This window comes from Homalodisca vitripennis, chromosome 1 (assembly GCF_021130785.1).
Source record: "Homalodisca vitripennis isolate AUS2020 chromosome 1, UT_GWSS_2.1, whole genome shotgun sequence".
Taxonomy (NCBI): Eukaryota; Metazoa; Arthropoda; class Insecta; order Hemiptera; family Cicadellidae; genus Homalodisca; species Homalodisca vitripennis.
The window spans coordinates 73596983-73608856 of NC_060207.1; the positions used below are offsets into that span (position 1 = coordinate 73596983).

An 11874-nucleotide genomic window follows, 5' to 3' on the forward strand; every position below is an offset into this window, starting at 1 on the left:
AGTTTTCTGCAACAATGTACCTGAAATCATGGAAATGTTTATAATCGTGCATGTACCAGAGAAATGGAGACTTCATTGATTCGTCAAAGACATGTTTGAAAGTTGTACTTCTTCACAATAGTAATCAATATGCTTCTGTGCCTGTTGAAAGAATGCTACGAAGATCTTGAGTTTGTTCTAAATAAGCTCAGCCACTCTGGCCATTAATAGGGATTTGAAAGTTATTTCCATGTTAATAGGTCAACAAAGTGGTTACACAGTTTCCATGTTTCTTCTGTGAATGGGACAGCCATGACAGGAAATAACACTATGTCAAACAGACTTGGCTGAACAGAAAGGTTCTTATTCCTGGAGTTTAAAATGTTAAAAGACAAAAGTTTAATACATCCTAAAAATATTTTACTTCTATCACGTCATATCAAATGGGGGCTAATGAAACAGTTTGTGAAAGCATTAAACAAAGAAGGAGAGTGTTTCAAGTATTTTTGTGAACAGTTTCCAGGTCTATCCAATGTTAAACTTTAAGAGAGAGAGTCTTTGTTGGGCCTGAGATAACAATTTTTAAAAGATGAATGCTTTGTCACTAAAATGGAAATACAAGACAAAAATGCCTGGAATTCATTTAAACTTGTTTCAACAGGCTTTCTTGGAAACATAAAGGACCCAAACTATAAAACTATGGATGTTGAATTGTTACAAGTACACTTCTTTCACTCACATCTGGACTACTTTCCAGAAGATGTTGGGGCTGTAAAAGGGAAGATTCACAAGTATGAAGTAGAAAAAGTATCAAAAGAAGCTCAGATGGAAAAAGATCATGTTTTTACAAAGACTTATAACACCTTTGCAATACATGTGTATAACTATTATGTTTATTTTAGTTAGGTACCATTGCTTTTTTTGTTTATTTTTCTTTTACTTTATTTTAAAATAATATAAACAAATCAAAACTTTTCCATTTTTTTTTACTCTTTCCAAATACTTAAACTATATTTTGTAAACAAACCTTACGTGATAGAAATAAACCAATGCCATTTTTTAAATAAGCACAAAAAACTACATAAAGAACAATTAACAAAATCAAAATAATGTTTTAAAAAGTTTTTTTTTGCAGATCTGTGCTATTTAACCCAATAAAATTCAAATACTGAAATGTTATTGAGTCCTTTTATAATTCACAGATCAAATATACAGTTGAATAAATTATATGTTAAAAACTGATAAAAGTAACATTACTTTGGGATATCATTGAGTGATAAAAATGTACAACGGAAACAAATTGTTTTATGTTGTAAAAATCATATAAAAGTATATATAAACAGGTAGGATTTAGTCTTCATCTTCCCCCTCGTCCGCGCTAGGCGCATCGACTTCTGCGTCTCCCTCTCCATTTTCATCTTCCTCGTCATCATCTCCTGCCACCTCAGCATTCTCTGCCTCAGCCCGTTCCATCTGCCGAGCCAATTCTGCCTCGTCTGTGGCTGTCACCACTTTAGGCTGAAAATGTTCAAATATTTTTTAAATTATTCTGAATAACACAGTCATACTATGTGACAGGACAACACTACTAGTGGTTCACTGAAGGGAAAATTGATATTTCTATAGTTAGCATTATCACTGGAGAAAAAACTGTCTAGAATTAATACTTTTCATTACTGTTGGTGAAAACTTTACATAGTTTCTCACAACAGTCTATATATATTTTACAAAATTTGAAATGCCGTTTTTAATTGTATGAATATACATGTTACCAAAACCCCACCATATCTCATACATTATACATTTTGTCAAGATATATACATTATACATTTTGTCAAGAAATTGTAATTAATTGTATTGTATGTGTTATTCACTGTTTTTTATCATAGTTTAATTTCAATGGTCATGATTGTGTCATTTCATTGTGTTTAGACTTTTTTTACAGAAAACACAAATTTTTTAAACACAAGAGTTTAATTTATGAACGATTGAGCTCCTCACACACGTCCCGGTTGGTAATCAGATTATGTTAAAACAAAGTTAGGTTATTGTTTGATATGATGGTCACATCCAAATCTCAACTGAATTAATATTGTTGCCAGAGTCTGCCAAATTTCCCACATGTCAGGGTATATTGATCACCAAGAGAGAAGTTATTATTTTGAAGTTAAATTGATTGTTGTGAACGATAAAAAAGTAAATAAGTCTATTTTTAATAAGGATTGTTATCAACGGTTTAAACCACTTTCTGGACTCATATGTCACCTCTAAGGACTAGACTGTAAGCCAGTTGAGAGTAAAATTGTACTGTAACTAACCTATCTTGACCATCATGTGATTACATTACATAGCCTGCTTGGAACAGTCAAAATCAAAACAGTGTGTTACACAACTTTTTTGGTGCAGATCACTCAGTGATGCCAGTGCCTGGGTGAAATTCTTCGACTAGCAACTCTTGCAAAGATTTCCATGTCTATAGCACAACCTGCTCCTGCACGAATTCCGATGCTAACTTCTATTGATTTTGTTGGGAGGGTAGTCATTTTATATACAAACTTACATTTCCCAGCATTTATATCTATGTCAATGATCTTTTTTTAAGAAATGGGATCTTTTTCACCGTGAGAAAGTTTCTTCTGTCTACTCGCTTTGCTCTTTGTCTTAATATTGCTATTCCACCTCTAAAACACAGAATTCTTTAAAACACATATTTTGTATAACTGCATAACGTTCAATACTATTCAAGCTTGCTTGAAGATTGAGTTGCCATTAAAAACACTTCAGAACAAATTAAAGATCCTCCCCGTTGATGGACCTTTTTACAGTGTCCATGAACATTTCTAAAATGTGAATTTAATTATAATAATTTGTTGTAATGAAGTTGTGTTCAATATCATAGTGCAATGTTATATGAAATGTATGTGAATTTCTTTTGACTGTTTGCCCATACAATTCCTGTTTTATGAAAATAGATGTTCTGATTTTAACAATGCTAACTTCAACATCACAAAAATGCTCTTAGACTCCAATGTGACATTCCTGTTGCGACAGCAACAATAGTTATTTAACTGTGCTTGTTATAATTCTTAAAATACAACTAACACCCAAATAATAATACTTATACCACTGTAAGCCAATGTGACAAAGAGACAAAAAGCAACAAATTTTCAGTCAAATTGTTGGTTTATATCCAGTTGGCTGATGCTGCTTTAACTTTCATTTACTTGCTTGACTGTTTTTTTTTAAGCGTATAATATTGTTTGATATCTTTGACCCAATGACACCCTCCCATTACAACTCCCACCAAAACTAGCATGTCTGGTGATCAATTACTTTCTTGAGAGAAATTCTTCTATTGATTCCACAAATAGCTAGATTGTGTGTTTACACAATGGGTTATGGTTTTGTGTTGTTTCAATAGCTCTACTGAATTAGTTCCTCACTAAGAAAGCTATTGTTTTTGAGAGTGACAGTTCTTCTTTTAAACTAGACCACAATGCATTTAGTAAAATCATATAAAACATCAACAAAAAGATACTTGGTAAAATTTTCATACTTGGTCTTTTCATGGTCCTTTAACTGATTTGCTGGTTTCAAAACGTAAACACACATTTATATAGCTTAGCCTATGAATCACATAAAGAAAAGCTTACAGCCATCTGAATCTGAAAAACTCCTCCCATGTTTTTGATGGTTTTTTCAATCTCCTCTATAGCAGTTTGCAGAGCTACCAATCCATCCGCTTTCTCAGGTGTTGCTGTGGTCATTACTGAAAATAAGCATACACTGATTTAATACTAAATAAAATGTTCATCTATAAAATAATTATCGGAAATATCAGATTAAACATATGGTGTCAATGTACCAACACCTTGGTATAATACCTTTTAAAAACATTCTACAAAATAATCAAGTTGAAGATTGTATACAGTTTTTGAAATTTATTTAATCGAGAATGAGATAGCTTACCATAGAGAGGAGGTGCGATCAAGTTGATTTTAATGGGCAGATCCTCTGTAGAACAAGCTAACCCAGCTTTCAGGGCCGCTTTCACTGCATCAATTCCTTCATAACCATAACACGCCACTTCTATATCCGCTCGTATTTTGACAGCCTGAGAGGTCAGTTTTCTTTTGATGTTATTCAACAGAACTTCTTGAGTCTTTTCATCAAGGCCACATTCCGTCAGTATTGAAGGATCTCTAAATTAAAGAATCAGCGTGAAACATGAAATGGTAGGCAATTGTTGTTGACATGGAAGAATTGTATTTCAAAATAAATAGTAATAAAAATATAATGCAAATGTTCTTTCTTTATAGAATAGACATTGTATTTTGCCATTGGCACAGTCCAGTAATTTCTAGAATGATTATATCAAAACTAAATCTTCTAGAGAAAGTCTTTCTCCATTATGGCTCATGTCATCTAAGACTATTGGTAATTCAAATTATGTGAATTACTTTGACAGATTTGCAAGATAAAAACATAAGTAGTAATCATTGAGATAAAAACATCTACAAAATAATAAAGGCAACAATTTCTCTAAAATATTTTAAAAATTAACTTAATTATTGAATGTTATAAAAATTTTAAGATCTATGATGTTAATTACATTTTCAATTGTATTTTACATAATTCCCAACTCAAATTTAATCCTTTACAACTTAATGAAAAAATTTAGAGACATGTAGCTTCAAAAAAATAGAACATTTATATTAGTCTTTCTTGGCACAATTATTAAGGACATTATAAATTGACATATTTGACTTATAAAATGTTTTGTTACTCTCATTCTAAACATAACACTTAGAAATTTTGCACATAACCTATTAGTAACATTTCCTTTGAAAACAAACTTTTTCTCAAAGTAAAAATGTCTTTAAATATTTTTAAAACTATCACTAAAACGGGTGTGACAAAAGGGGCTGCCTTGCACGAAATATGTAAAATCATGTTACATGACATATTGGCCCGGAAGACCAGATAACTCGGAAGGTCGGATAACCAAGACTCTACAGTATATATATATATATATATATATATATATACATAATAAAAAAATTATAAATCTAGTAAGAAAGGCTCAAAAAACAGCAGTACTGTGAGACTGGGCTGCCACCAGCTACTCAGCTGATGTCATTGCTGTGTTGAATATTGGACATTGTTTCTTTGTTTTACAATTTTTCCAGATTGGATAATTTCCAGGCATAGAATGTTCCATTAACATAGAATGTTAAAGGAAGATTATTGGAAATACAAGATGTTGCATCGAAAAATAGAACAAAAACTTACAGAACAGCTTGTTTGAAGAAGTCGTAGGCAGATGCTTTTTTCTTTAACCTCTCCTCGAAGAGCCAGGCTGTGCGCTGGTACAGCTCCTCCAACTGTTCATTGCTCTCATAATGAAGCAGCTCAGCAACATGCCTAAGGATGGAGTTGACAGCTTTTGCTTTAGCAAACCTTTCTGTGCACTTCTCCACATCTTCAGGAGATACTCGCCGCTTACTTAAATCAATGTAACCTGTAAGTTATTATAAATTAAATCAGTAGATCCTATACATATCAAAACATTAGTAAAAATATTTAACTACATTAAAGAATTATTTATTTTGTATTTTTCCCATTTTTGCATAAATATTTAGATGGAATTTTTTTGTATCAAGAATTTTATTGCCATTGGTCTTTTACAAGAAATAGGCATTGTCAGTTAATTAAAAAGTACAATTATACTACTAAGTAATTTTACAGTTAAATATTTCATTATTTAAAACATTAAAGAAACTAAACATAAAACAGTTTACAAGAATGCATCACTTAATTGGAATAAATTCATCAGAATTAAAAAAACAACACAGATATTGTCTTCTAGATATTCCTTTATAGAGTAATGAGGGTGATTAATTAACCAGTCAAGTATATTTTGTTTAAAACTATTGAAAGACATGGTGAGCAGTAACAGCAAGTTTGTAAACACATTCGGAGATATCTATTTGAAAAGAAGTCCCTATTTTAGCCATATGGTGTTACATGAATGAATATCTTGTCTGGTAAAAATGAGTATATATATATATATATATATATATATATATATATATATATATATATATATATATAGTAAAGTAAGATATGAAATATGTATAGATTAATCACCGTAAGAATCCTGGTCAGTATAAAAAGTGGTCTACAGTGTTCATGCGGCCCAGTATGACAAATTGTTCTAATAACTTTTTTTTTAATCAATAAGACTTGTGAAACTATCACAGAATGTTTTCACAATATTAGGCCGTATGCTACATGAGATTGAAATAGACAAAAGTAGACAGTTCTGAGATAAACAATCGAGATAAAATCTCTCCATTTCAACAGTAAAAAGTTCACTCGAGAAATCTTTGACATACATTGTTGATGATTCTTCCAACTTAATTTTGAATCAGTAAAAAAAAACCAAACAGCTTTACACATTTATTACATATTTTTTGTTTTTTCCACGTGGCACAGAAGTTTATTTGAGGCAAACCAATTGTGTGAATCAGATTGAGCTATTTCTATTGTGGCATGCAATTCAACTATACTCTATTACTATTATACAAAGTTAAGCCATCAGCGTATATGACAGATTACCACAGGTAAGTCATTCATCACCACAATGAAGAGAAAAGGGCCAAGAACTGAGCCTTGAGGAACTCTAGACACTTGATGTAATGCTGATTGCTTCTCCCCTAACAGCTATATATTGTTTTAAGTTTACCAAATATGATTCTATAATTGTTATTGAATGTTCAAATATATCGTAGAAATCCAGTTTTGTAAGAATACTATCCAAAGGAACACAGTCAAAGGCCATACTAAGATCAAATAGCAATAATGCAACTGATTCTTTGCTGTCTATAGCTTGAAGGGCATTGCCCATTACATCCAACACTGTATTAGTCGTAGAGTGACCAGTTCTCAAGCCAAATTGTGAATCAGATAGTAAGTTATGTAATTCGAAAAAGTAATTTACTTGCTTTTTGGTGTGCTTAATTTGACCACATTGTTTAGAGTTATAAAAAACAATTTACATCACAAGTGGACAATGGTCTGCAAAATGTGCAGGTATTGATACTGTTTGATAAAATGTTTTAGAGAAATTTACCAGTGTACTGTCAATACAAGACTTGACTCTTGTTGATTCCAAATAAGGACAGGAAAGATCCAATCACCTGAGCAAATTAAAAAATAAAGTTAAATCTTGATTTTTTTTAGTACATAGATTGAATATTGAAGTCACCATAATATACTATTATTCTAGCTCCCTTACATTAGAGCTAAATGTTTTGATCCATCTCCTAGGCTACCTCAAGAAGACATTTTAGTTTATTAAATTCTCTTAATCCTGCGTTAGTTGAGCTCAGTTTAACCCTTAAAGTGATATCACTGCACTGTGTGATGTACTTGAACCACTATAAAGTGCTAGCTACCTACTGTGAAACATTTTGTCTATTTTTGTTATGTTACAAACAAATGATTTAATCATTGTTTGCATTTTTTGTAAATTAAAGCATAGAAAAGATTCCTCTATGCACTGATGGAACTGAAAATACTAATTCCAAAGATTATGAGAAGTATGAGAAATCCAGCTAGCATAGAGAGCATCAGCTGACTGTCAGATTTTATCTTTATCAAAAAGCTTTGGTGTAACATTTATCTTATACAGAATAAAATTTGAAACAATTAGTACATTTTTCAAATTTTCTTAGTAATTAAAAAAAAAAAAACAATATATCTCATCAATGAAAAGGATTTTTTGTACTCTGCTAGTCAACAAGACCATCTTTCTAAATAAAAATAGTAAGTACTTTGTTTTTCCTCTATGTTACAGAGTATGTTTTCCTAAACAGAATGATGTATAATACAGAGTTGTATAAAACAGGATCAAGATATTCTAAACAGATAATTTTGTAAAGTTGATGTTATAAATGCTAAATAGTTGTAGTAAAAATGTCAATGAGATATAAGCTGGGCCTTTCATATCAGACAAACTCAGTTCGTCTTAAAGTACTGTTTTTAATATTGCCACGTAATAGTTATATTGCTTAGTAAAATGCATTAGTGTGTTTTTAAGCAATTTAATATTTTTAACAAATATACGTTTTAAGTTTTATCTTCCATAATTACCTAACAAATCACACTACTAAGCTCTTAGTTGAATTTGTAATATCATCCGTTTAGTAATGCTACCTCATTGGTTATATTTCTTTGATGTTCATAAACTAAATAATAAAGCTTTATATCGTTTTACTGTATAAAGGCACAAGTAATATATTTGAAACCAAAATTTACTTAATTTTAAAAATAAGTTGGATTGAAAACCGAGAGTGATGTGGCACTACAAATAAGCCTGATAAAAAGTCTAAAAATCTTAGACAAATTATAACTGCAGTAGTAATAAACTTATATAACTAATAATAATAAAAGCCTACCCTTTTCTTTGTCAACTCGAATAACAACTACTGGCTCTGTTTTTCCCACTCTAATAAGTTTATTAATAGATCTGATACGTCTTCTTGAAAGTTCAGAGAGTAAGATCATTCCTTCTATATTGTTATACTCCAGTAAATGTACATAAGCTCCCATTTCTGCTATACTTCGTACATTCACCATTACTACATCTTCCACTTCTGGATATTTTTCTTTGTAAAAGCGGCATGTAAGTGGCATGACTGAAACATACATTTTAAACATTAAATAGCTGCAGATGAGTTGTTGTGAGACTAAAAACTGTGCTTCATCGATTTTTATTGAAATATGAAACAATAGACACAGTGCCCTGTCCACATCCTTTTGAAATTAACTACACAGCAAAATATATTCAGACAACAGGAATAATATGTCAATAACAGGATGTGCAAATAACACACAAATATATAACACATTATATGCACAGTGCTAAACAAGAATAAATATTGACGACCTTGTTAATCCCTCCTCGTATGCCTACCCCTCTTTAGATTATCTTCCCCACTCAAAAATGCTGATTCCCCTTTGTCCACTAGATTGAAGGACTATTTGGGATATAACCTAGTGTTTCAAACATGTAATATATGAAGCTACCAGTTATAAGTTATGACATAGAATTATTTAATTTACATAACTTCATTATTGTATATTTTTTTACTGTTAATGAGAAAGTTTACTTAATTCAGTCAACAAGCTAGTAATATTTGAGCAGTACATGTAATAATCAACTGAAGTTAATTGATTTTTTCTTGGTAAATCAACTCATTTAAAGCAAATTTTATACAATTATAAAATTATATAAACTAACTATTGTATGTATAATAGCTGGTTTTCGGTTATAATACATAACCAAATAAAAGTAAATTTAAAGATAAATTGAGATTTTATTCCCACCTACATTGAATGATAACAATTTAGATCACGAACCACGACGCCAACCCTAATATATAATTTGACCTATGGTGTGACTTTGGCCCACGGTATAGTAACCAGCCCATGAAACACCCTGTAACCAACGTGAGGCACTACACTTCAACTGACCCGAGCATATGCCACAACCAATACAAAATCTGAGCAGCTTCACATGGGGCAACTACACATTATAAAAACCGAAAATGTTCAATCCTCGCTAGCGGAAAATAATCACCACATTTTACACACAAGGAAAACCCGTTTAAAACTCCATGTCAGACTAAAAAGGACACAATTTCTGAATTTTTCAATGTAAGTCAATCAAATAAATTCACACAACACCAACTGGACATATTAATAACAGGTTGTACCTCTTCACTACTTGTTGAAGGCAACTTCATTGTATTACATAAAATCTTCCGAGAACCTCACCTAAGTCAAGAAAACATGAACACAAAATGGTTAATGTGTAAATGTGTTCCGAAACACATCTTTATTTTTAAATGTACAACGCAGAAAAGCCTGACCAATCACGAAATAGGTAAGTATCATTGGTACTTTGGGATTATACCGACCACACCAGTATGAAAAACACAAAAATATAAATTTATACAAACAAACATGATAGAACGAAAAAACAATTCTTTAATTACAAAATTACAACGATTATCAATTGTTAATGGGGTCAGATTCCCTTATATGCCCCCAACGCTTAAACTTTTTTCAATGAACTTAGAATGTTATAAAACGATGTAGTTGAGTAACAGAACTAACATTCCATCAATCAACAAGCATTTCCAGGTATTGTGATCAGTATTGTTGTCGCTGTTACCTTATTTTTCTCGAGAATCCCAATTACGGCAGGCCGCATGGCATCACATGGTTATTTAAGGTTTTTGCACGGTACATAATTGCCTTTACATTACAATTCATTTTATATTTCTGATCAGCCCCTCTAGAATTTGATATTTTACTGATAGGTACTATCTCGAGGGATGTTTTTCTTTCGTTGACATCAGCGCGGGGCAGCCGAACCCCGCACTGATGGATGGAGGCACTCGCATTTTGGGTGGTGGAGTGTGATCAAGAATAAAAACAAGTTTTGTGTGTTTTTTCAATAAAGAGTTTAGTTTTTGTTGGTAATGTTTGTTTTTGTTGAATTTTTGTGTTTGGAGAAATGTAGGGGTAAAACACGGAAGTACAACAAAGCGACGCACCAGCTGAATGGGCGGCGAGAATCTGCAATCACGTAATCTACTAGACCGCTCGACTTTGACCTCTGTCTGAGAATGGGGAGGGATTTATGATAAGACAATTCCTGTTTTATATTGACGAAATGTTGTTCTACGCTAATCTAGTAATCAGTAGAAGCAAAATGTCAAATAACGATTCATGTCTGGGTGTGGTCGGTACAATCCCAAAGTACCAAATATTTAATAACAAGATGCGCAAATGTTGGTAGAAAATGTAAAAGAGAAACGGGACAGAGAGTAAAGAGAAAAAAAAACATCAAAATAGAGGTAGAATCTGGTGAATAGACATCAATCTTCACCATAGGCCTTGAGGTAAAACCTGTTGCATATAAATACTTGGACCTCTAAAAATGTGTGTACTTTGTTGACCTGATTGTTGGTACCGAATATCCTCCACCAATGCCTACCCCTCCTAAGGTTGTTACCCCCTACCAAGAAACCCCGATTCTCCTCAGTCCCACACATTGATGGCCTATTTGCGATATAACCTAAAATTTCAAACATATCAGATATTGTCCAATCATGGATCGTGATTGCCTAAATATTCTTCCTGGGAATGAAAACAAACTACTATTTTAAGAAATTGATAAAAGTGGTTTGAGATAGTTATAGCTAACTTAGCTAAAGTAAAGTACTTGGTTCCTACTCTTATACCTAACCTACCTTATTTTGTTATTAAAGAAAGAATATTAACAATTTTTGTGCAATATATGGCTTGTGACTGTCTAAAAATTCTTTTTCAAATTAAAGTATATAGGCTAGGTCCATTTTTTAATTGTTAAAAAGTGGTTTTAGATCATTTTGGGTACTGTGGCTAAGAAAATATTATACAATTGTTTAAGGAAAAGGTCTACACACGTTTTAATATCTGTTGTAAATAGATTTATTTTAGGTAGACCGATATAAAATAACGTGAATTAACAGCTAGGTTAGGTTAACTTCAAACCAAACAGAAATACAGATAAATAATTTAAAACTATACCTACAGTGTGACTAAAATTAATCTTTACTTACTTAATGTTTATTTTTCCCTCAATGAAAAGATATTTCAGTTCTCGGAATATAGTCTGACAATCCACCGTATGCTGAGTTTGTAAAGCCTAAGTACCCTACACACGATGGACAATGCCCCACTCAGTAAGAGCAATGCTAATGCTAAATGATAGGATACAACAAAAAATGCCACACTACGCTAGGCTAGTCCCAAAGTGATAACTTTGAGTTTTGAGGT

At 31.9% G+C, this 11874-nt stretch overlaps 1 protein-coding gene across 1 annotated transcript; it reads right to left on the reverse strand.

Moving 5' to 3' along the window:
• Nucleotides 1-1264: 1264 nt before the first annotated feature.
• Nucleotides 1265-11874, reverse strand: LOC124364610 (eukaryotic translation initiation factor 2 subunit 1). The gene is made up of 6 exons (XM_046820219.1): nt 11658-11874; nt 8442-8681; nt 5272-5500; nt 3949-4181; nt 3633-3748; nt 1265-1497 (listed from the first exon to the last, which is right to left on the reverse strand). Exons 2-6 carry the CDS (start codon nt 8677-8679, stop codon nt 1330-1332), a joined length of 984 nt encoding a protein of 327 aa, XP_046676175.1. The 5' UTR covers nt 8680-8681; nt 11658-11874; the 3' UTR covers nt 1265-1329.